At 38.0% G+C, this 27533-nt stretch overlaps 1 protein-coding gene across 1 annotated transcript in view; it reads right to left on the minus strand.

Annotated features, from left to right (window-relative positions):
* LOC145986954 (neprilysin-11-like) overlaps positions 1-27533 on the minus strand; it is a 41102-nt gene that overhangs the window by 10578 nt on the left and 2991 nt on the right. The window contains exons 3-15 of the mRNA XM_083121418.1: positions 23229-23320; positions 20823-20903; positions 18738-18899; positions 15469-15552; positions 14121-14329; positions 12577-12774; positions 11119-11235; positions 8016-8157; positions 5748-5865; positions 5483-5583; positions 2746-2921; positions 2206-2306; positions 983-1044 (exon numbers count right to left, since the gene is read on the minus strand). Coding sequence (XP_082977544.1) covers positions 983-1044; positions 2206-2306; positions 2746-2921; positions 5483-5583; positions 5748-5865; positions 8016-8157; positions 11119-11235; positions 12577-12774; positions 14121-14329; positions 15469-15552; positions 18738-18899; positions 20823-20903; positions 23229-23320 — 1643 coding nt within the window. The remainder of the gene's footprint in view (positions 1-982; positions 1045-2205; positions 2307-2745; positions 2922-5482; positions 5584-5747; positions 5866-8015; positions 8158-11118; positions 11236-12576; positions 12775-14120; positions 14330-15468; positions 15553-18737; positions 18900-20822; positions 20904-23228; positions 23321-27533) is intronic.

The following is a 27533-nucleotide window of genomic DNA, read 5'->3' on the forward strand; positions in this document are numbered from 1 at the left end:
ATCAGGAAATGGTTGAACTACAACAAATTTATGTCTCATGAGAAAAGAATGAATACCTCCATCTTAAAAACCATGATTTTCATTTATGTGCTTTCAGCGCCATCAACCAGAAATGTTGAACTACAGATTTACGTCCCATGGGAAAAGATTGGATACCTCCATGTTAAAAGCGTAATTTTAATATATTTGATTCCAGCGCCATCATCAGGAAATAATTTACCTCCCTTTGGAAAAGAGTGGATACTCCATGTTAAAACTGTGATTTTAATATAATTGATTCCAGCGTCAACATCGTGAAATTGCTGAACTACACATTACTTATCTCCCTTGGGAAAAGATTCGATGCCTCCATGTTAAAAAAGAAAACATGATTTTAATACATGTGATTTCAGCGCCATCATCGGGAAATGGTTGAACAAATTTACTTCCCATGGGAAAAGAATGGATACCTCCATGTTAAAAGCATAATTTTAATATACTTGATTCCTGTGCCATCATCGGGGAATTGCTGAACTACAGATAATTTACCTCTCTTTGGAAAAGATTGGATGCCTCCATATTTCAAGTGTGATTGTAATATATTTGATTCCAGCGCAATCATTGGGAAATGGCTGAACTATAATTATTTACCTCCCTCTGAGAAAGGATACATTCATCCAAAGGGAGATACATTATTTGTAGTTCTGCTACCTCCCGACGATGGCGCTGAAATCAAATATACTAAAATCTCGCGTTTAAGATGAAGTTTCTAATCTTTCCCAGAGAAGTAAATAATCTGTAGTTCAGTCATTTCCTGATGATGGTGCTAAAAACATATTAAAATCACGATTTTAAAATGTAAGTATCCAATCTTTTCCCAAAGGATGTAAATAATCTGTAGTTCAGCCATTTCAGGATGATTGCGTTGAAATCAACTACATTAAAATCGTGCTTTTTACAAGGAGGTATCTTATATTAGAGATGGATAACAGATGGTACTTACTAATGGAATTCATTTTGGGGTCATACATAGCATTCACAACAGATGGTGCCATATCTGGCCACCTATGGAAAATAAAAGAATATTTAATTGATGCAACATAAAGGATATCTTTAAGTGTTACCTTTCTCCTGTTTACTTGTTATGCAAATTAATATTTTTTTATCCAACTACAACTACGTATATAGGCAATGTTGCAATATAGTAAATGCTTTATAATATTCATCATCTTTGTTGTAGCAAAGCTTTAAGACTAAAAAAAGCCAGCCTTCTAATTGTGCTTGGAAAATAAGTACAGGCAAACTCCAATTTCATATTCCTATATTTTACATGTTTTCGCTTTAAACATTGTACCTTTCTGGTTTGAATGAAGCAAAATATTATAATTGCAGTGTACATTCTTAAGTTTCAGTCACCTGAAAAATGTATAATCAATCAATGGTTCACTGTAATAACTTCCATGGTTTTATCCTATGCCACTTTCCTTTGGCCATACAGAAATCCATTAAGTTAATTTTGTAACTATAGAATTGATTACAATTGAAGGGCTCGGGTGTAAAACATGATAAGTGACATTTTGGTCATTTCTGCGTTCATTAAGGAAAAAAGTTATTAGAAGCTATACTATAGATAAATTGTTTTCGTGTTGTGTTTACCAATTTCAGAAGGCTTCAGTGAATCCAATGCATATTGTATGACATGGCAATTTCACTCAAAAATTGAAGAATGGCACATTTTACTTTGTAACTCAAAAATAACAAAGACGTCACTTACCATGCTTAACACCCGAGTCCTTCAATTAATATAACAAAATTGTGAATTCCTACTATCCATCACTAAATGGAAATCTTCATGGATAATTGGGAACTGGAATATTAGTACAGGGAACTATTAATGTGCAAGAAATTATGTAAAGCTTGGATAAAATATATTTTGCTCTTTGTGTGTAAGTTTATCTGTTTTTGTTCCATGTTCAGTACAGTAATCATATCAAATATAACTTACAATGATCCCTTCGTCCTTACAGACCAAGTTTTTTAATTATGAATATTATTATTTTAAAATTCTGTAACTGGAACATGGATATTTTCCTTATGCTAATTTGCATCTGAAATTGATGAGACTGTAGCTCACTTTTTCTTTTATTGTGGGACAGTTTCATGTTGTACGAATGGAAAAATTGTTTTAAATTAAATTTGTACCCATATTATTGTTATGCTATTTACCTCTTTCTGTTAGTTGGTTTGTGAACGTCACTCAGTTGCTTAGCAAGATATAGACTGAGAATGTTTTCAACATTGGCAAAATGTTTATTGCTGACTTTCAACTGTAAGAGAAGATATTGTCATTTATATTGAGTTGATGAAGACAAGAGTTTACACATTCCTACATGTATTTGATGATGCATTTATGATATGTAGGAACTTATGTCAACATTTGGCACAAATTTAAATTTTCTTCAAAGATAATCAGGTCATTTTCAAGAAAGATGAAGCAGGAATGCACATATTTCGAAAATGTATACTGTCGACGCTACATGAGAATAATTATCATTATCACAGTTGTGGCTAGAAATATTGAAATCTTTTTTTTTTGCTGAGATAGTGCATTTTTTGCAATTAGTATTCTTTGAATTTAAATTGAACATTAGAAAATTTGTGATGTTTGAGTACAAAATAGAATGGGACACAATGATTTTTTTTTATGTTCTTCGTGTAAGGAAAGAAAAATATACATCACATTTCAATACAGAGACTTTTCCTTACACCAATATAGTAGTCATCCAAAGCAGTCTTATTGGATATTAGCCAATCAGGAAATCCAATCCACTCCTGCATGAAATCGACCTTGTCTTGAGCCAGAGCCTTAGTCGCATTGTCCATCCATTGAACTTCCAGGACAAGTTCTCTGAAAGCTGCTCTGAGATCTTCGACCATCTTCACTGCCTGTGAGAGAGATACTCAATTTGTTTAATGAAATACAATAATACATATACATTATACAGGTTGATTCATAAGTGTTTGAAACATTTTAGAAATTTATTATAGATAGACAGTGCAACCGGCAGTGGTAATTTTGATACTGATGGAATGACAAACTCTCCAAGCTTTTGTACCTATCTCACAAATGCTCTACGTGTCCCCCTTTGCTGATGCAATAGATATCTGGGGTGTAGGGGGTGATCCTTCCACATAGTACACCCAATTGATTGTCAACCTCACTTCCACGTAGTACACCGTGCACTGCATTTTGTAGACTAGCGAGGCTCTGGCATCTGGACCTATGGTCAGTATAATCTTCATAGGACTGTTTGTGTGTTGTCCTGTGTTTTGTACTTGTTTGTGCTTAGTGCCCCTTTACAGCCTCAGCTTTTTACCTAAGTAAGAATATATTAGTCCTCCGACGTTACAGTTATTATTTTTAGTTATATTTTAGCTGTGGTAGGGGGATGGACCCTGTATAATGTGAGGGGTGCAGAAATAGCTTAAGTGCTGATGCACTCAATATTGTAAAATCAATCAATCAATCAATAGATATCTAATCGATACTGCATTTCATCTCAGATACATCTTAGCATATCATGGTTGATCAGTGCCACCGCTGCAGTGATGTGGTTCTGCTGGAGATTAGCATGGAGTAGGGACTCCTTATGAAGGCTCGAAATCATTGATGCACAGTCACAGCAGACAGGGTTCTTGCATATTCCAACCTGTAAAAAACTTATTTTGTTTACTTAGTGCCATATTTGCTACTACTACTACTCCCAGCTGGAAATGTTTATTGGTTCCAATTGAAATTTGTTTCAATTGGATGCCCAATAATGAAATAGGAATGAATTGATTTCAATTGGAATCTCAACTCAATCCAATTTCCAATTGCTGAATTGTATCCAATTTTAAGTTTGTATATATTGGAATCAATTGAAAATTTCATTACAATAGCCCTGCTGGAAATTTCTACTGTGTACAAATTCTACTGTTTTCAACTATCTTCTACTGTGAACTGAACTAAAATGTACTGAAACTGTAGGTGTACGCTACACGTACTGTACTTGAACAGTAGGGCTATTGTACTGGAAAAACAATGTGACTAATAGCCAATACGAGTTTTGTAGATGATCTATTAGAACCAATTGTGAATTCATTACAATTCATCATCATCATCCTTTGTCATTTCCTACCTCTGGCTGGGTCGGCATAGAAGTCAAGCCTCTCGGTTTTCTTCTGGTCTCCCACCATTCCTCTCTTTCCACAGTGTTCCAATCCTGTCCTCTTCTCCTAATTCTCTCCACTATCTGTTCTTTCCACAGACATCTTGGTCTCCCCTTTGACCTTATTCCCACTCCTTAGGCATTTTATGCTCTTACTGGGTAGTCTTTCTGCATCCATCCTCTTCATGTGTCCAAACCATCTCATCTGTGCCTGATCTGATCTATTCTGTCCTGGAGCTTCACCACCCCCAGTGTCTGTCGAGTCTCCTCATTCCTTATTCTATCCCTTCTAGACTTCCCCAATATACTCCTTAAAAATTTCATCTTCACTGCCGGTACATTTCCTTTGTCTCTCTCTGTCATTGTCCAAGTCTCTGCTCCATACATAATTATTGGTACTTAGTATGTATTATACTATATTACCTTCTTGCATTTCATAGGTACATCCCTGTTCCATATTAATCTTCGAACGCTTTGATAGAGTCTACCTCCCATTTATCCTCTTCTGTTTACCTCTTCATCTATTCTTCCACTTCTCTCAATTGTGCTTCCTAAATATTTGAAACTCCCCACTCCCCTCAACTCTTCTGTGTCCATCTTTATTCTTGGTACATTTCTGGCTCTGTTTCTTGTTGCTATTAGCACCTCACTCTTTTCTGCACTGAATTTCATTCCTGCTCTTCTGATTTCCACATTCCAACTATCAAGCTGTCCAATTGAACACAATTCATTACAATTGCCAATTGGTTCCAATAGAGTGTCTGAAAACTCATATTGGCTATAGGAACCATTTGGAAAAATTTCCAGATAGAGGGCCTACCCGATGGTGTAGGTGTAATGTTGTTGACTTGTAATCAAGGGGTCTTGGGTTCAATACCCAGTGGAGGCACATAGTGATTTGAATGCCACATTAAATTGTAGGTCCCATCCCAATTAGCCTATATGTGGATAAAGTGTATTTAAAGCAAAATCTCAAACTAACTCATGCTGCTACTGCTACTATATTGCCTGGTACAAAAACTTGGAGAATTTGTCATTCTATCAGCATAAGAATTACAACTATCCATCACATAGTTTATCTCTGGTGAAGTTCCAAAGTGTTTCATGGACTTATGAATTATGGTGTATGTAGACATTCATTTTCCAAACCAAAGGTGTGTAATTATGAGGTAAATAAATAGAGCCTTTGTTTTGATTCATTCATGATAATAAACCATAATTTGCAAAATAATATTTAGACAGCAAATGTTCTTGGAGAAATCACATTAATTATTTTAATATCAAATTTTCACTTGCCTTTGTTTTTGCTGATGAGTCAAAAAATTCCATCACAAACTTGTAGCTAACAGCCATCCCAAGAAAATTATTCAGCCAGCTTGTACAGTCTTTCCATCTGAAAAAATATGTTTTAAAAATAAGTTAAGTGTATTTTTACATGCACTGTAACTTTGAGACTCTTTCAATTTTGTTTTATATTCCCATGCAATGTTGTTTGTTAAAGATCAATGTTTCTCCATATTTGCAAAGCTACGTCCCTCCCAAATATTATAAACATACCTTGGTTGAATTTCTGCTGCGCCTGTCAGTATCTTGTCGAATTGAAAGCTCAAGTCTCGAAACTTCTGAGTGGTTTCCGTACACAACATTTCCACAACTCGCCAGTGCAGGTAGTTTGCTGAAAGACATGAAAATTAGCAAAATTTATCAAAAAATAAAACACGCATTAGGAAGTTCTTAGCATGTAATTTATCAATAACATGGAATTATTATATCTCTATTCTATATTATATCTCTCCCTTCACTTTCATCTTGTTGCCCTTTGTGTTTTAGTTACTTCATTTTATGTTTCTTCTTCAGTACCATCGTTTTTTAAAACAGTTTGTTTTGTTATATTTTTGTGTTTATTTGGTTTTTTGTTCTGATTCTGGTTAAACTTATTTTTCCATGTGCGTATATGGAGAAGAGAGACAGTGTCAAGGACATGGGAGGATCATCATCATCATCTTCACTTGGGTAAGTGTTTTATAGTGAAGTAGCTTGGCTGATGTCTTTAGGAGGGAGGAATTGATACATATAGCCTATAAGTTTTCTTCTGAAGCAAGTGGAAGTTTCGGAGTGGCTGGTACCTCAATTCCTCCTTAATGACTTAATGCTTTGCTTCATACCCAGTTGGTTTGTAGAAATCTTCCTTTTGTTCTTTCTCTTTTATTTCTGTATCTCTCCCTCTCTGTTGTCATTTCTCTCTCTCTCTCTCTCTCTCTCTCTCTCTCTCTCTCTCTATCCTGACCCCTGACCCTCCACACATAAAATTATCTGTGTGTGTGTGTGTGTGTTTATGTGTGGAGGGTCAGGGGTCAGGAGAGAGAGAGAGAGAGAGAGAGAGAGAGAGAGAGAGGGAGATAACACTTTAATATCTAACTACCTCCCCAAAACTTACTTCAATATTATGAAAATCCTCTTACATGTTGTATTTTTCTCACTTTACCTCGTTTTTATACCACTTTTAGTTAATTGCGACAATGAGGAGGAATGATGATTACATAAAATTGATACCGGGACAAACAAGGAAACATTCCTGGAACCTACATAAGATCATTAGTTGACCACTGAGGAGGCTGCATCTTATTACTGGAATTAATACATTTTAATTGCCGTAACTGATCCCATTAAGTGGTGAGATTTTGATCTCGCAATCAAAGCTCTCAGGTTCGAATCCTGGCCTGGGTATGAGTGTTCCTTGTGAGTCTCTTTACGCAATCATCACCCAGATTCATTGCCTCTTTCCTGATTTTTTTACTTTTCATTTCTATTTAAAATATGTTTTAATCAGTGTTTGGAAATAACTATTATTTGTAAAGCAAATACAACTAACAATTACATTTTCTGATAAATTCGAACTGAAATTCTACTTATTGAAAGTAAATAGCTGTGACTGTAACAAAGTTGCCTGTTATCAACAGTTACTTTTACACTTACTTATTTTAGGACATTTAAATTGCTAACTTGAAAATATGTAACATAAGGTAAATTTGACAACTCTTTTTCCAACTATGTGTCTTCTCTGAATGCTGAGTTGAAAGTATTTTCGTAGAATCGCCTAAAGCGGAAGATAGCCTTAGTTGCATGCTAAATTTATAACTTCCACTCTTTATTTCAATTCGTCATTTCTAATTACACTTGAAGACTTGGTGTTTAGTTCCATCTTATTTTCTGCTGTAGAAATATTAATATGTGAAGACTTGTATTATGTACCAGAAACATAAATAAAACACATGTAAGTCTTCAATATGTATTTTACTACAGTTAATGATCGTTGATTTTGTGTAATTAGTTTGCAAGAAAATGTCCAGCAGAAAGTAAGTGTAATAGTAACTTGTAGCAACTTTTCAAGTAGAAATAACTTTAACTCAGTTACTTTTTGAACCAAGGAACTCTAACTGTACTTTTAAAAAGTAACTTTCCGAACACTGCATCCTTTGATTCCAGTACCCATGAATGCATCAACATATCCTACTGTATATTTGGATGCTCAAAAAACTTTATAGTTATCAGCAGAAGCATAATTAGTGGGGATCTGGTCCCCTTTGAATTAATTAACAACAGACTCATTCCCCTAAGAGATGCTCATAGAGGGACACCAATGCTCAATATATTCAATTTCCATATTTTGGAATATCTCAATTGACACTATGTAAAATTATTTCCCCGTGAGAATCGATCAACTTGTACTGTCCGAAAATAAACTAATTAATGCCTAAGGGTGTCAGATACTTTTTCTCCTTGGATTTACCACAACACACATGCACTCGCAGTCAAAAGAGTCACCTATTGTCCTGACTTTAGTTCTGCTGAGAAGAGCCGTCAGATTGGCAAGGAAACCAACTTCGTTGACGATGACTCTCTCGTTTGGATCGACGACGACATCCGTCAGTGCAAAGACTTCATCAATCAACGGCTTCCATTTGATCTGCAGGTGAAACAAATAAGCACATCATTAGTATCTTTCTTAGTTGTTTGTCCAAAGATCCACAAAATTGACGTCTTCGATAGAAGGCTTCTTTTGCCATTGATATTCTCACTTTAACTTTCTGACTGCGTTTGATTGATATTGATTTAGTTTATTCTACATTGCTTTTATGCCTCTTCGGTTAATCGCGGCAGTGGCGATGATAAGGTGATAAGATGGATCACAAACGTAAAAGGACAACACAGCACGAGACCCACAGAGGACAGAGCCTAGTAAAAAGCAGTCCAGGGTGTACTACATGGAAGTGAAGGACTTCCTGACTGCAGCTCTTGTTACTGCCTATGATACGCACATCTCAGGTATCTGGAATTCAATACTTTGTCCTAGAAGTATCATGTTAATTTTTTCTTGATTTCTTCCCAATAAGCAAATGTCTTGTTCACATTTAATTTCATCTCCAACTGCTCACGGAGGTCTTCTGCTAACAAGGCCATGCCGTTCACAAATCTTAGGAGGTAAGGCATAGCTATGAGATCACATTTTCCTATTGCTCCACCATTCTCACTTAGCTAAAAGTAAAACTAGCATGCATGTTGCACCATGCCATGAAGGCCCATAGGGGTGGAGGTAAGGCCCACACATTCAAAATCTCGGTCATTTCTGGAGGTGATGTGATCAGCATCACACTCCAGTTGCCTTACACCCTAGTGTTACACCGTTTATAAGAGGGTGGATGGATTCCAGAGCCTCTTCGTGCAAGGAAATTGATGAACATTTCGCACCTGAAATCACCAATCACGGCAATCAAACCCGAGAGCCCCCCACCCCCCGTGGCGTAGTGGTAACTTCGTCGCCTTGTAATCAAGGGGTCCCGGATTCGATACTCGATGGAGGCACATTGGTTCGGATCCCGCTTTAAACCTTACGTTCAGTTCCGATTAGCTTATCTGTGCATAAAGTTAACTTAAAACAACAAATCAATCAATCAATTAATATAACCCGAGTCTCCCGCGCGTGATAGTCGGACATCCTACCGTCTGGACCCTCGCGGCTCTTGCTAGCAACGTAATGTTCGTTAGCTGCGTCACCTATTGTTAGTGCAAGGTAATGGACGAAGCAGTAGCGTACGCAGGATTTCATTGGGGGGGGGGGGTTATATCTAAAACTTTCTCCAAATTTACATTACCATTGTTTGACTATAGAAGTAAGTTCCAGAATTGAGAGATTAACTGAATGTAGAAGAAGATTTAAACATATAGGTAGTCCTTGGACTAAAGTCCTACTTTAATTAATTAATAATATTCATAATTAGTTAATAATACTGATAATTAATTAATTAGTTTAATTACTACTAATAATACTACTAATGCAGCTGCTGTTACTACTAATATCACTAGTATTATTAAGTAGTAGAGATCTACATAAATATATTTATGAAAGCAATAGGACAAAATTATTTTCTAGTAATTCGATTGTTAACAAATGCTTTGAGTTTTTTTGTTTCTTTGTTACGAAATAATTGTCTAGTCAATGGTTATTTATTTATGATAATCCATAAAAACAATCAAATATATTAAATTAATTGAAATAATCAAAATATGAAACTCATCCAAGGAGCTGCGGCATGGAGCCGCGGTAGTCTAGTCTGACAACCTCGCGGGAGATCCCCGGAATTGGTTAGAATTTATCCAGCCTTGTCCCCAGCATCATATCAATGGGTACCTGAGAGCAACCCTGGGGGGATAAATGCTGCCGGAGCATGGTGCTGATCACCTCACCCGCAAAATGGCCGATATTGAGAATGTGTGGGGCCCCACCACACCACTACACGTGCTTTCATGACACGGTGCTATATGCACGGGGAAATTTACATTACCTTTACCTATGGGAACTCACGCAGGATGATGATGAGACAGGAGAATACATGTTGCTAAACTCCACTCCACTGAGTCTATGTTTTTGTTCAAAAGTAAGTTTATAGACATTCCAAAACATTTATCACTTCTAGGTGATTCACAAAGCACTTCAACATTATTGAACGTTGCGGCCGCTTAGATTGTTTAGACATATTAACGGATCCCAAACTACACTGTAAAGATTTATGAGAAACACGCCAATACCGCTCTGAAAATGTACTATGCTCAGGCACTATAATTCACACCTGGTTGTCTCTTTGTTCTTACCAACAAAACATTTCACAATAGTTAAGCTTATTGTAGTTCGAATTCAGAAATTCAAATGTACCGCGCAAAAAAATGGGAAGGTGGCTGGTGATTGTGTATTCTTGTAGGCCTAGCATTTGTCTACATTAGCAGCTTACAACGAACCAAGAATTTTATTTAGTTAAAGCTCATTGTTCACAGAAAAAATGCATGTTCTTTGAACATTGTTGCAGCTGATGTACAAGACAACTTTTTTTGTTTTAAATCATAGTTTCCCTCATATTTAATTTTCAAGAATTTGTGTTTATTTTCAGGGCATTCACTATTAAAGATGCGTGTGTTTGAAATGTTGTGCTTTTCTCCATGCTGCTTGGGAATAATAATTCAAATTATTATTAGTAGTATTGTTAATATTATTATTATTATTATTATTATTATTACTACTACTATTATTATTTTTATTACTGTCGCAGATCTTTGACTGTGATAAATTAGCCATTTTTAATTTTTCTCTACAGCATTTTTCATAATATTTCAAAAGCTCAAGGGGGGGGGTTAAACCCGGTAACCCCCCCTTGCGTACGCCACTGGGACGAAGACACGCTCTTTGTAAGTTCCCAAGAGCATCTTGGGCCTCCCCGATTATTAGTGGTAACGTCATTATCTTGTAATCAAGAGGTCTCGAGACTCACAGTGGTTCGGATCCCACTTTAAACTGTAGGTACAGTCCCGATTATCCTTAATGTGAACAAAGTGGACTTGAAACACAAAATCAACCAATCAACCAAGAGCATCTTACCTTGGCGTAGTCAGGTGCAAAAGGGAGTATTTTGTCCGTCCATTCCTGCAACTCTGGCAGTCGTATTGGATTGTACATTCTTGTTGCGTTTCGCCTCTCTTCATTTGCTATTGTTATCTGCAAATAAACGTTCAAGGAAAATAGTTATTTCATCATATGTAGATGTGAAACTGACTATCAACTAATTGCATTCGGTTATATTTACTTTTTCTCTGTGTATTTATGTGTATAGTTGTCCTCAGCACAAAGCCTCGATTTCAGTGAAGGAGTTTACTCAGCACCACGTTCAAAGTACCTTTAGTTCCCAACTATTCTTTTGATAAGAGGTAAATTGGAGCCACACACTCCATTCCCCCCCCCCCCAACATCTTCATATTTTTTTTCTAAAAGAAGGCATTGGTATTATAGGCATTTTGTATTAAATTTACTCTTACCCCCCCCCCTCCAACACACACAGGCACACTACCTTACGCCTTCCCTCTTTCACATGAAAAAACCTATGTTGGTGCGAAGTACAATTTCGTATATCGTATTTTTTTGTTATATTTAGTGTCGCTTTACTGACGCTTTTGTCTGATCGCAGCGATGAGAATGAGTGGTAATTACATGAAATTGATGGAAGAACACTCACATAGAACACGCATGTTCAGGCCGATTAGAACATATAGGTGGCGATGAAGTTGGTATTGAATTGGATACCTGTTCCCTCCTATGTGTAACATGTTATTCGGCTGATGATCACTCACCCGACGGAAAGACCGATTGTCAGGCCTTGCAACACGAAGTGAAGTTCTTTTCGAAGTCAGTACTCTACTTTATAAGATTGGAAATATTAATCTAGAAGAAATAACATTTTTTCAGTACTTCGGACAGCCGCTTCAATGACCAAGAGCGTTAAGTGGCCCTTTGGACCGAGATGTTTCAGTTTTACGAAATTTCCTACATTAGGATATAACAATTCAAGCCACGGGGCGGGATTTATGACGTGCATTTCTGTACACGAGAAGTTTAAAGAACTTAAATGTAATGAAATGGCATATTCATGCTTGTAATAAAAAGGCTTACCTTCCTCCTTCAACAATGACACAAAGTTTAGGACAAACTTAAAGAAAGTCGGATTTCATCTTCCTCACAATATCTATGAGACGTGAAGAAGCGTGTGACCACCACATGTCCCTTTGATCCTTTGATATTGTCAACTCTTGTAATGACACCCACGTGGACATGTGATGGTCACATGCCTGTTCGAAATTGTGGAGAAAGATGAGATCCCAGTTGTTTTTATATATATAATAACCATAGTCCTATTTGGGCCATAAGCTGATTTGTCGATTGCCTCTAGAAGTGGAAAACGATGCCTTGTTCTTTGGCACTACCGTAACTATACTTTACGTTCTAATAGCTGCAGAGAACATTCCTGTATCGAACACTACTGAGCTTGAGAGAATGTTACGGTACCAATGCGAGCTGCATCTCGAACCAGATGAGTTCGTCTGCCTCGTCGCTTATCCTTCTCTTTGTGGTCCTCGACTTGATGGCCCTCTTGATCTCCAAGCAGGAGGCCACGATGAAGTCCTTGTAGGCCCCCAGCTGGTTCTCGTACTGCTCCGCTTGGATCAACATGGACCGCGGCAAGGCCAGGCTCGTCTGGTCAATCTGCGGCGAGAATACATTCAGATGGTTCATTCGTGATTAGGTTCATCGTCTCTCTACAAATACATGGGCGTGTTCCGTGCTAGGGTAACCTTACCCGTGCCGTACGAGAAACTACTTACCTGAGGGGGAAGGCTCACAGGCCCACACTTTTATTACTCACTGAAATTCAAGAAACAATTTTTATATTGAATCACTCCTTCCTTCGTTGATTATATATGTGCACTTATTTATTAATTGAAAGGCTCTGGTGTAAAACATGGTAAGTGACATTTTGTTCATTTCTGAGTTCATTAAGAATAAAGCTTATTACAAGCTATACTGTAGATAAATTGTTTTCGTGTTGTGTTTAGCAATTTCAGAAGGCTTCACTGAGCCCAATGCAAATTGTATGACATGGCAATTTCACTCGAAAATTGAAGGATGGCACATTTTACTTTTTAACTAAGAAAAATAACCAAAATGCCACTTACCCTGTTTTACACCCGAGCGCTTCAATTATAATAATTACAAAAATTACCATCATCAATAGAGTTGTTTGATTGCTGCTTTAAGTCCACTTTATGCACAGCAAGGCTAATCGGGACTGGACCTACCGTTTAACGTCATCAATAGAAAATAATAACCAATTATTGTACGAGTGTCACACACATGTTTTACCATTCACTAGAACTCACAAAACCATAATAATTTTTCATTAATGCTTTTTTGTTTATAGAGGTGCAGTTGTTTATTAATTATAATTACAAAAATTACCATCATTACCAGCCAATTGTACACTATCACTGGCATGATTGGCTCGAATTATACGCATTCAAAGATGGCGTCTGGTAGGCCCACCAAGTGCATTTTACCTCCTACATTATATTTATGTTTTTATGAACAAAAGTATTGGAAAACTCTAGAGAACAATGTAATTTATTTTCTGTATGCACAGATAGGCTAAACAGGAGTATGCCTACATTTTAAAGTGGGATCCGAACCACTACGTGCCTCCACCGGATGATGGGTATCGTGCCCCCACTTGGTGTAGCATTCCTTTTAAAAAAAATACGTCAAAGGAACGTGCAGGAAAAGATGGCAAAATTAGGAACTGAGGACTAGGAAAAGGAGACATACGGCTATATACCCCCCTTACAAAAATCCTGGCACGCCACTGAGCTTATACAACTTGAGACGAGACCGAGACTACCAATTCTTCGTCTTGTCTGGTCCCTAGTATTTACAAGTTACGTTAATTTAATGATGTTTTCATATTAGAACAAAGAAAATGGGAAAAATAACAGGACATTTCTTGTTTTTTTGTGAAAAACATCAGAAGGAATAACAGTTTGATGAATGCCACTTACCATGATGGAGGTGAGGTCGGTATTCTTGTCGTCGAGGTTGGTGTAGATGTCTACGAATGTGGAGATTGTGAAGCGGCGTCTCATCCTGCCCATCGTCTTTTGCCAATCGAACGCAGCCTCGTTCCAGTCGGGGCCAACGGCCATTGGCCAATCGCCGAAGCTGTGGAGGAGGTCGGTCAGTGGTTTTAGACCTTCCGACTCCAATTGATCTGGAAAATACGAGCATGTGATAAGAATTATAATATGCACCTCTAAATCTATTGCAACCAGCATACAAAAGTTGTCTCAAGACTCCACTCCGAGCTCTGACACACGAACACCCCATTTATAAAGGTTTAGCTTTACATCAGGGTTGTTAAAGGTCCAGGAACCCATAAATTCTAATGGGTTCTATTGGGTTCCGCTGCAGGACCGGAACCTTTTTTCTCGCAAAATTTAAATTCGGTCCAAGGTGCGTATTGTTCCATTGAAAAAAGGTTCCTGGACCGAATTGAAATTCTTTACAGATAAAAGGGTTATTTACGGTCCAGAACCCATTTACGCTTGCTGATTTTCTCTCCTGGACCGGAATTGAATATATTTAAAATTCCTGGACCTTTAACAACCCTGATTTACATCCCTTAACCCCTCTCCCCCGAAGTGCGTAAGCACCCATACAACACAAATCTTCAAAGATATTCATAGGATATCCACAGTGTCCAGATCAGATGCATGGATATTATGGATATCTATTGATCGTCCATGGGACATTCCAACCTGGATGCTGCATATCCGTGAGATATACGGTATTATGTCCACATTATTAAAAAAATTACATAAATGTTTTGATATCGGTGGAAAGATTCATTGATAGTGTCTACTAGACCTGTCTAGTAATTCAGCTAATGGTGTTGGGACTCAAACTCTGTCATCTGTGATGCAGTCTTAAATAATAACTCGCAAATATCACCCGACCCCAAGCGTCGTCCATAGCCCATTTATCAGACGGAACGAGTTAACGCATGCGCGCAAGACCAGGTGAAGTTCCTTTGTTCTCGCTCGCCACCCAGGTTTGCATTGAGGAAGTTGCGGTGCTTACACGTGGTGGTGAAGAATAAGTTCAAATTCGTGCATACTCTGCTTGTCATGGTTATGCGTGTAAATATGAAATATTTTTCGGATGTGTAGACGTGTGTGATCTTCAATTGCGATGTTTGATGTTCAATTGAGCACACAAATCATATTGATAGTAAACATAAGGATGTCATGAATGGGGAAAAAAGTTAAAAGTCTGTGATTCTATTGACATTGAATGATGAATGTGATGAGTTCCATTAAAAAGCAAACGAAGAAAATCGTAAGTAATTACCTGTGTCATTGCATACCCTGTAAGCTATTTTCGCTGATGTCACAGCTTGTGGATCACTATTGTTCAGTTCCTTCTCAAGAATATCTGAAATAGAGAAATGCGTATTAAATAGGTCATATTATTCATTAATTATGTTAATTTGTATCGTTATTATGCATCACTTTTCTTTCAATGTGTGACTAATGGCGATATGAGGATGAATGGTGATTAGGCTATATTAAATTGATAAGGGATGTTCACATGGAAACACTTACCAAGTACTACAACCTGAAACCTTCCGAAACCCAGAACATGTCAACTGCTCAACGCGCTCAGTCACCGAGGCGGCTAATTACACGAGATGCTCTTGATTTGTACTGTAATGTAAGTGTCGTATCCATCCTGACACTGGTGCTTGAACATTTCTTCTATCGCTGGATCTTTCTTGTTCAGTAATAGCTATTGTACATTACTTATTGAACTCAAGCCTGATATTGCCACAAAACCACCTCACTCGCTGCTTATGTTTTTACTATTCACAGGAAACAATACATTACAATGTTCATAGCTAACCAACGGTGATCAAATCCAAATGTGAATGAAGTGTATATTCAGAACATTAACTTAGTCCAACTTCGGTCTACCTCAGTACCAACTACGACGTAGATTCATTCACTTTCCAACAAGAATCATTCGCAGGGAACTCATAACACGACAAGCCCAGGCAACTGGAGACCCATTGGATGACAATGGGACAAGGAAAATAACCTCCCGAAAATAATAAATTCCTGAGTACGCCAGTGCTGTATAGTGCTATCATGGGCGTCCGGAAGGGGGGGGCAAGGGGGGCCGTGGCCCCCCCTGGAAAATGAAAGTCAACCAAAAATTATATATTTGTCACATATAATTTCATTACAGCCACAATAATATGTGTTAATTATTGCATGAATATGATAAATTCAAATTTAAGAATTATTTTTTGAGGGAACAACACTATTATTGAGGAAAATGTGACTTGTTTGCCCCCCCCTGGAAAAAAACACCTTCCTTGCCCCTCCCTGGAAAAAATCCTGCGGACGTCCATGAGTACTATACGTTTCCTAAGCCCCCTTGTTATCTCAAATGTAGACCACCTCGGTGGCGCAGTGGTAGCGTTGTCGACTTATAATCAAGGGGTCCCGGGTTCGATACTAGGGATGGCCAAACGGATTTGTTTAGGATCCAAAAGTTACGGATCCGAAAATACCCGGATCCGGATCCGGGTCTGAAAGTTTCGGATCTGGATCCGGATCCGAAAATTACGGATCCGGATCCGAAAATTACGGATCCGGGTCCGAAAATTCCTTAAAAGGTATTATGATCTTCGATTACAAAGAAATTTTTCATTAGTTAGTCCTACAAGAATTTTTTTCAAGTGTTGTTCCTAAAATACTTTGCTACGCATCGGCTAACACACTCGTGCACAAAAATAATCTTACTTGTTTAACATAAAATGTCAGAGGTGATTTTGTAAATGCCATTGAAACGAATATGTATTCATTCGAATGTATTGGAAATGGTAACACACATAAATGTGAGACATTCCATTCCTGGATGAAACCTTTAACACGTATAACAAGATAGAAATGTTATACAAAAATTATACAATTGTTCTACAGTTACAGTTTTACAAATTAAAATAAAACATTATAATATATGCAGTGTTATATAATTACAAAGTGTAAGACTAACAAGGGAGGTTATCTAAGTGTCCCCCTCCGATTTCCATAAAACTTGGCAGGCGTATAGTGGGGCCCAAAGGAAGAAATACGTGTTTTTTTTTTGTTTCAGCTAAAAAACGGTTTTAGGGGGTAAAACCCCCTCAAATGTCAAGATGAGGACCAATTGAAATGAGGATCTGGCCCCTGTGTCCCTCCGATTTCCATGAAACTTGGCAGGTGTATTGTGGGGCCCAATGGAAGAAATACGTGTTTTTTTAAAAAAAACTGAAATTCCGGATCCGGATCTGGCCATTCCTATTCGATACCCGGTGGAGGCACATAGTGGTTCGGATTCCACTTTAAACTGTAGGTCCAGGCCCGATTAGCTTTTCTGTGCACAATAATTCAATTCAATTACCTCAAATGTAAAGGTATGTCCTCTATCCTGTGTGTCTGTTTAGTATTTACCCGTTCTTTGGTGCTTTCTGTGTACACATGGATTCATTGATTATTTGATTCAAATTAAAATTGTGGGCGCGTCACCACTTAGGCTATTTTCGCCAACCATATTATACAGAGCCAAGCCCCTTACCATCAATAAAATCAACCCCTGTCTCTGAGGACCGAAATCTCCTACCCAGGTTAAAAGCTGAGGCTGTAAAAGGGCACTCGGTCGGCACATATATTGACAAAACACACACAACCTTACAGAGTATTTACTGGCACCAGAGCGTCGTTCGCCTGCAAGACTGCAGTTACGGGATCGTAATACGTGGAAGTGAGTTTGACTTTTGGGTACCTTCTCAAGGAGTCACCCTTGCGTACAGTCACAGGCAATAGAAATGGGACACCTAGATCCTGAAATACTCGCTTTCCTCGTGTTATGTGTGTTGCCTAACTCTATGACGATAAGTGGACTTCAATAGCAAATTTTCAATGACAACTTCTACTACCCCTGTAGATTAGGCAACACGCATAACGCCTTGCAGGCAAGCGAATATGGAGGCCCCACTCGATGGCGCAGTGGTAGCGTCGTCGCCTTGTAATCAAGGTATCCTGGGTTCGATGCCAGGTGGAGGCACATAGTGGTTCGGATATCGCTTTAAACTGTAGGTCCAGTCCCGATTGCCTTACTGGACTTAAAACACCAACTCAGTCAATCAAGGTAAACGTGTATTTCAGGATCTAGGTTTCGTATTTTTATTGCCGCTGACTGTACATATGGAAATTGGTGTGTCAAAAAGGTGTGTCTGTCCTCCTCCGGGCAAGGGAAACTACATTTACTTGACTGTTTAATACAAATAAATAGCCTCATACAATAATGACATAACTTATGCCATAACATGTTCTTTTGTGCTTTCTTTGTACATATGGATTCGTTGATTATTTGATTGAAATGAAAACTGCGGGTGCATCAACAATTAGGCTATTTGCGCCAATCCTTCCATAAAGTTAGAAGAAATTCAGCATCGCTGGAATGGAAAGACACCCTCACAGTTAACACTTGAAGCTGTTTTTACTCAGTAAACACATTGTGAGTGTTTCAAAACACACACACACACAGACAGACAAAAAAAAAACACGACTTACCTTTGAGATGCTGATCCACAGCATCTCGTAAGATGTTGAAAGTTCCCCAGCGGGCTTCCGTCGGAGGAATTTTGTTTTTGTCTATCCACCCTCCGCAGGCGAACATGAAGAAGTCTTCGCACGGATCCACCGAAGTGTTCATGTTCTTCTTAATCTCATTGGCTGAAATGGAACAGGATTCAGACTTCGGTGTCTTGATTGATTGATTTGGTTTATTTTACTTCGCTTTTCTGCCAATTTTGGCTAATCGCGAAGATGAGGATGAGAAATGAGAATGATGAAAAACAATCACAAAGAACACCATGCCCCGGCCGGGACTCGAACCCGGTATCCCTGGCGTCGTAGCGTGCCTGTGCTAACCACTCCGCCAGGGCCGGTTCCCGCTGTCTTAAGAAAGGCATAGCAGAGTAAAGGGGCAATCGTCTCCACAGAGAGGTCTAAAACAAACAATAAATAGTTAATTAACTTAAAAGTATTTGACGATTATGCTGGATACGACGTTTAAAACGAGCAAATTTTAATGAAATGTCCGGTTTCCGCGAAAGGTGTCGAAATCACCACCAACAAGGTTACGTTTGGTAACTTTCTAATAGACAAAGCCGAAGATATATCACTAGGATTGTGAAGATTTCTCAAAAATTATACAACTACAAAGATAGAATTTACTGTCGCAAAAGCAAGGAAGGGGGACGAACGTCCCTCCCAAGATCACCAGTAAACAAGAAAATCTAGACACATAAATGCTCCTGTAGCACAGATATACAATTTTCGTATGACAATTAGATGTATATGCGACTGCCTACCATACAATATTTCTCCTCTGCCCCCATCATATTTTGTTCTAGCGTCGCCACTGAATTGAACCGACAGTGCAGAGTCTAGATTTGAACTTAACAGATGAAAAGCAAAAATAATTTGGTGACTAATCTTTAGGCATTTGAAAACAAACTTAATTTGAGATTCAACTCCATAATATTGGTATGTTACCAGATTACCAAGATAGTGAATATACATACAGTCACAGACATTTCTGGGTTGTAATAATCTCAATGACAGTCAATGGAGTTGTTACAACCCACAAGTATCCGTGAGCAGAGGCGCCAACTTAAGACAAATTTTGGGGGGTAAGGTAAATTGGGGGGGGAGATCGACATAAACAATACTCTGTATAGTAGTATGTAAATATACATAAAAAGTGTCCTTCTACGTGAATTGGGGGGAGGGGTAGAAAGTGCCTTGACCCCCTCCAAAGTCGGCGTATGTCCGTGAATGTACACACACACACACACACACACACACACACACACACACACACACACACACACACACACACAAAACATACAGGGTGTCTCAAAAGTAATAGCGCAAACTGACACAGGTGAAAGTACACGATAATAGAAGCAAAAAGTCTCAGTAACCATGGGTCTGTAAACGAGCCGTTTTCGAGATAATCGCGAATGTGTGATTACAAGCCGCCACTGACTACATTGTTTGTAAACGTCGTCCTAGTTGGTAAAATGCTGTGTCAGTTTGCGATGAGGCACCCTGTATATCCAAGAAGGGTCGGTTGCCTATGAAACGTTCAGAGAAGTAGTCCCAAAATTTTCATAATGTACACGGAAAGTTTCGTGAAACATTAAGTGGAGACGTTTCCATTTAACTTCTACAAAAATGACATTGGTAGAATACGCGTATTTTGAAACATAGGGCTGCAGTACAGCATGTTATTGTATTTTATTTTCTTGTTAATATTGCGTTGCTGAATTGTCAGTTTAAATGCTGTTAATAACTTTAACAATACTGCTAGTAAAAAGCAGAAGGTTTATGTTAATGACTAAGGTTAATCTAAGGGCGTATACCCTCGACTACAGCCTTGGAAAGTTATGCCTTTCTGTCCAAAAAGGTTCAGGATGTGTATTGAGGTCACTGTAAAATAAACAAGGAATCTTAAGCATCAATATTTTTTGTCTGCATTTAATATCTTGAATTACAGTGAAAATATCGTAGAAAATTATATCAATTAATACTATTTCTAGTATAACTGTTTATATTAAAAATATATATTTACTAAATTATATTAATTACCTGCGCTGATGCATTCTGGCATGTGACAGACTTTCCTTGACGATCCAGCAGATTGTCGCGCCATCTCCCGTTGAGCGTTCTCTGTAAAGAAACATTTGAAATAAAATTTCCTAAAACTTAAATAAAGTGTATTTAAGAATATATTGCCGAATTCAACAATAATGAGAAATTTTCCTCAATTCTATGATAAATAGAATTCCTTTATAAATTAATAGAACATGAATACCAGAAGTGATGAAAAAAGAGAAAGATAATTGGAAGGAGAGAGAAATAGGAGAAGATAACGAAAGAAGATAGACCGAGAGAAATGAAAGAAGGAGTGAGAAATGGACGAAAAGGATAGGAATGGAGAAAGAGAGAGAGAGAAGAAAGATAAATAGTAGAAGAAAGAAACACCACAAAGAGAGAGGGATACATGCGGAAACAGAAATAGTGAGAGAGAGAGAAATAGAAGAAGAAATAGCGAGAGAAATACAAGAAAGAGAGATTAACAAAAGAAGAAATAGAAAAGGGAAAAGTAAACGAGAGAAAGAAAGAATTTTACCAGCCATAACCACCGAATTAGATCCCATTTGAAAATAATTCATCCACTTTTGAGACCACGTGAACATCACTCGAAATATAATCATAATGTTCAATTGTTTGTTGACTTGAAAAAAGCACCTGATGCTGTAAAAAGTCATAAATTATATAATAGTTGAGTTTAGAATATCAAAAAAACTCAATATGGTAAGAGTATGCCTCAATGAAACAGTAAGTAAAATCTGAGTGGGTAAAAGGTTGTCTGATAAAAAAATCCCTGGTTTTTATGTAGACGAAGCTTGCGAAATATGTACGTAGATTTGTAGACAAATTCTATGAAATATGTAAAACAAATATGTGAGTATATTATAATGTGCAATTGGGTCATTCTCCAAAGAAAGGTGTAGAAACGAGAAGGTATCACAAAAAATTAAAATTGTTGACAATTGTAACGATAATGAAATATTGTGTCCTTAAAGAACCTAATCAGATGCTAACCTTGGCCAATATCATTTGCTCCTAGTTCATTAGAAAATTCAAAATTGTAAATTTGGCTTGTTCACGAAGGGGACTTTCAATTCCATAGATTGGATTTGGATGTTCTCGGAATGGATTTGTGTGTTATTTCCCTTTTAAGCAACCGAACATTTTCTGTATATAACCTTTTCCTTGGTAAAAAGTAGACTTGATCTTTATTTCTTTTTTATCATATTTTTTTTCTTCCAGCGAGTGAAAGATCTAACTATCTCATTGTATTTATCTTTTATAACAGTATTTCCTGTTAATACTTGCAGCATAGCTAATTTCTTTTTTGTGGAACGTTCTTTAGTGTTCTTAAAGTGTGTTCAAAGATGAAGAGCGAACCACGTTCCTGTAAGGCCCCAATAAGCAAAAATGAGATAGTGATAGACCAAGTGCGGACTTTATTCATGGAGGACCGCCATGTCATCGCCCAAGAACTTGCAGATAAGGTGGGGATAAGAATTTATTCGATACATTCCGTTTGGAGAGGAGATTTCGTTATGCGGAGAGTTTTCACGAAATTCGTGCCGTAGATGTTAACTACGATCAGAATAAACCCGTATCTGATTCGGTTTTCTTCTGATCGTAACCAAACACGTTACTCTGATTCGTTCAGGCTACCTATTCTCTCGATATGACTCCACCTGATTTTCATCTGTCCCCCAAGCTGAAAATGCCGCTCAAAAGGACCCGATTTGAATCACAAAAAGCTATTATGCGGCCTAGCTGTACTCTCCATTCCCAAAGAGGACTTATATAGGCCTAAATGATTTTCCAACAATGGCTGGACCGCTGGATGAAGTGTCCCAAGGAGACTATACTTTCAAGAGGATTGGTGTTTCAGACCTCCATTGTAGTTTTCAAGGACACTTTTTGAATAGACCTCGTATTTATGTACACACAAAAACACACATGAGAGCCGCTGTATGGTGTCTGACTTCTGCGTGAGAGACCAGGGTTCGATTCCCAAATATGGTGATTTCAAGTGAGAATTTTTGAAGCTACATCCTTGAATGGAACGTTTTTTGAGTTCAAGTCTCAAATTAATAAATGAATGAATAACCAGAGGCAACCTTGTAAGGTAAAGGTGGCCGGAGCATCGTGCTGATCACTTCACTTCCATAAGCAGCCGAGATTATGAATATGAGGCGCCCTACCTCCACATCTCCCTTATGCTTCCATAGCATATTGCAACGTGCAGAGTATAGCTAACCGAACATTTGTTCCTCTACCACCACCATATCCTGCAATAGGTGATTGCTTGCCGTTGTATTCATATACTTTTAAACCTACAAAAAATAACTAATTTCAAATGTCAGCAGATGGCTCTGCTAATTATTTATTACAATAATAGAAGCTTACCTTGATGTCTTGTTGCCGCTATTCCTGCTGAAGCAACATGAAAAGCGGCAGAAACGAGGACTAGAAGTGATGCTGGCGCCAGTGGGCAGAGTCTGTAAATAAGAAACAAAATGTGTAATCATCTCCTGTCACAAATGTTTTTTTTTTGTTGCACTAAATAAGTAAACAATACAACCTCTCGAGAGAATGGCAATTTTGCATAGGTTAACTCTTTTTCGTATCTAACTGAAATTCAATTGTAATCTAATCTAGAAAATGTTCTGATAGGTTATAGGCAGTAGCGGCAATGAGGGAGGCGTGGGGGAAGTTGCCCCCATTTTTTGCCCCGTACCATAACTTCTTAATCCTCGGCCTTTTCTACCATAAGAAAGTAAACTCTCAATGCCTCCCCCCCCGCTCTCGTTTTGCCACCAAATCTCCGCCATTGGTTAGAGGCAATTGTGGTGTTTGCTTATAACTCGCATAATTTTAAAAGCTCCACCACATCCTCCTCGTTATTCTAACAAGGAGTTTTTGCGTCATTGTGTTCTTGACGCTCGGCTCTGGACGTCGAGCAGAGTAAATTTGGCAACACTGTTTCCCCTAGCGGAGAACTTTGTAACTAAAGGGGGAAAGCTTCGGCTGTGGGCGAAGTTTTCTCCCGAGAGAACAGAACGTTGCAGCGGAGGCATTGGTATAGTAAGGAGCTTCCTTCTCCTTCCTTGGTCACGGGCGAGGGTGATCGGATCCGCATCGACATCGGAATTTGACTGTGGCATTGGATTGATGTCTGGACATGGAATAACGGGGTATAATAATTTAATTTATTTCAGTTTATGTTAAAGTTAAGTGACTGGTCCTTTTTGTTTAGTAATGATTTTCAGGAATAGTATTTTTGGAATTATCAGTTTTGTGATTTAAAACTTAGTGCATTTATTCCAAGACTGACGTAACACAGTTAAAAATTCGCCACCTTGATTGTTGATAATTTTCGTCGATATAGGATTCCGATCACCTAAACCACAAATATGACTTTGTATTTATTTAACGGGTGTTTCGTGTTATAAATTTTAACGACATGTAGCAAAAAGGGAAGTATTTACTTTTGCCACATGGGTTTTATTATATTGTACACACAATTAAATATATATATATATATATATATATATATATATATTGGGAGAGATTTTTGTCAAATTGTTGGGGAGATGTTTCTATTTGTCCGGGTGCTAATTTGTTACAATAAATGGACACTAAAATTGAAGTATGACGTATGCAATGGTTCTTATTTTTACGTTCATTAGCGTTCCACCTTGCTTTGATATATATATATATATATATAATGTTGAGAGAGTTTTCCGTTTTCGTGGCTAGACGACCACGGAAACCAATATTAAATCTCGACGATTAGATAAGCTGGGAAATATATGGTATGGTGGGGATTGGTGCTCGAAGATCCACGTTAATTTCTGAGTCAGCGCAAGGGGGCCAATTATATCTGTGGTCATTGTTTTGGACTGAATGGTGATTTTACCACGGTAGCAATAAATAGAGCAAAAGAGAAAAGGGTTGTGGGTTTTTTCGAATATTTGTACAGATCTAGTTTTTTTTTGGGCAACCAACCTTTTTGTGGCTCTTATTTTTTTTTTGGCCAGTGCTGATGTGAAGTGGTCGTGTACTTACTGGTATAACAAAAACTATTTCATATTTTTGTTTAGCTTCCAAATTTATACCATTATACTAAAGGACGCGACCACGTCACACAATGCTCGTTCAAAAATTTAGTTTCGTAGTTGCCGGCCAGGCCAATTTGTTCGTAGGAACAGGACGAGAAAATTTTTAATGTACTACAAAAACTCTCAGTGAACGATTAATCAATTTAAAGGCAAGGGGAGAACATAACATTTTAAAAAAAGTAAAAATTAAGGTTACCAGATGTCTTATTTCAGTCATTTTTTGTATTTTTATTGCAGTCAGACGTGAAAATATCACTGCCGGGTGCCGATGCATACCGATATATACAGGGTGGCTCAAAAAGTCACTTAATACCCTCGGTACAAGACCACTGCAGCGCGCAACATGGAAATGGTGATGACCAATCGTTATCAGGCCAAGGGGGAACCACATTGACGCCACCGCGCGGTCGGCGGCCATCTTGATGTCCGCCATCTTGAATTCAACCTCAGAATTTTAAATAGGAAGGGGGTAATATGATATATCAAATCAAGCTAGAATTTCACGAGAAATGCAATGGTGAAGGTTTTCTCGACGTATCTTTAACCAGTAAAAAGTTATGACTGAATTCTTGTACCAATTTGCTCCTTTTTGAGGTGTTAGAAAAATGCTTTAAAATTTGTTTAGCGCATCGGTAATGCATCGGGATCAAGTGATGTCTAGGGAGACAAGTTCGCATGCCATTCCACACGATTTTAATCGGATACATCCACGAAGAGCTGCGCATTATGAATGGTTGTCGCGAACAATTTACAGCGTGAAGCTTCCATTGAATTAAAAGTCCTTCACAGTGACAAGGCTAATGTGTATATTCATAAGGAAGTTCATAAACAGAACATGCGACCCTTGTCATCTAATAACTAACTTTGGACAGAAACTGCTTCACAACGTTCCCATAGTATTCTGGTGTTCCTCCCTATTGAAAAAAAAACTCTGTAAAAAGTACCTTCTTCCATAAGCAAGGATGAAAAAACCTGTTTATTTAACAAATCCAAGTAGCCCTAAGCATTTAAGGTTCCGTTGATGAAAAATTGACTAACCAATCGTGTTCGACACAGCACGCCACACCATTAACTTACCAGCACTAACCATTCAGCTTTGATCGGTCGAAAATGGGTTATCGTTTATGAACTTCCTTATGAACATAAAAATTAGCCTTGTCACTGTGAAGGACTTTTAATTCAATGGAAGCGTCACACTGTAAATTGTTCGCGACAACCATTCATAATGCGCAGCTCTTCGTGGATGTATCCGATTAGAATCGTGTGGAATGGCATGCGAACTTGTCTCCCTAGACATCACTTGATCTCGATGCAATACCGATGCGCTAAACAAATTTTAAAGCATTTTTCTAACACCTCAAAAAGGAGCAAATTGGTACAAGAATTCAGTCATAACTTTTTACTGGAAAGATACGTCGAGAAAACCTTCACCATTGCATTTCTCGTGAAATTCTAGCCTGATTTGACATATAATATTACCCCCTTCCTATTTAAAATTCTGAGGTTGAATTCAAGATGGCGGACATCAAGATGGCCGCCGACCGCGCGGGTGGCGTCAATGTGATTCCCCTTTGGCCTGGCAACGATTAGTCATCACCATTTCCACGTTGCGCGCTGCAGTGGCCTTGTACCGAGGGTGTTAAGTGACTTTTTGAGCCACCCTGTATATTAATTCCATTGTTAAATAGTTCAAACGTGTAACGGGATATGCTGAATTCAATTTGAAGTTTGAATTCCTTACTAGTCTCTGCTTATTTATTTACACTGCCTCTGAAATAAGCGGGAGATGCCCTTCGCTATGCGCTATTAATGTGAAAAATGTGAAAGTTTTTTCACTCTGTGTGTCCCGTTGGTACGCACACAGAACATTTGTATTGTGTAAGGAAAACTTTGTGAGTTTGAAGATCTTTTCATATATATATCTAGCATTATTGTATGTGTCATAGTTTGGAAAATTCAGTGTTTTAAAATTAAGTATAATCATATCATCACTCATCCTCATCGTCGCGATTAGTCAGTGACCAAAAAGAGAGCTAAATAACAAAAATGTATGTTAAGTTAGTCCCCGGACTGTATGCTCTTGAAATATGGTATCCTTAAACAAAACCATATAATTTCTAAAGAATTACAGAACGCTTACCTGAAATGTAGTGCTAGATTTTGACTGCAGATCTGCGTTTGATGTGGAAAATGTTCGGATGTTTTGTAGATCCTTGTGATTAGATAGGGTTTAACATGGTGGTAATGAAATAGCTGTGGGGATGCTTTGCCAAAATTTTGCTTGCTGACTGATACCATCCCCCCACATAACCCTCACTTCGAGCACTTCTTCAGATGAAGGTGATGTGAACATCACCAAGCTCGTCCTGCTCTTACCCATCGACAGGTAGTCGATTCTGAATTGTTCATTGAAAAATGGAGTCGCAAGATAATTTCTGGTACCACGTGATTTTACACAAAGCATTAGCGTGAATGCCTGGCTTTTAGCTACAATGAACACCATGTACTTTTGGTTGTTTTTTTAACCATTATTTAATCAGTGTAGGGATGGCAATGAATGATGAACTCGCTATATATATATGTAGGTGAT

This window comes from Lepisma saccharinum, chromosome 4, assembly GCF_977018435.1.
Source record: "Lepisma saccharinum chromosome 4, izLepSacc3.1, whole genome shotgun sequence".
Taxonomy (NCBI): Eukaryota; Metazoa; Arthropoda; class Insecta; order Zygentoma; family Lepismatidae; genus Lepisma; species Lepisma saccharinum.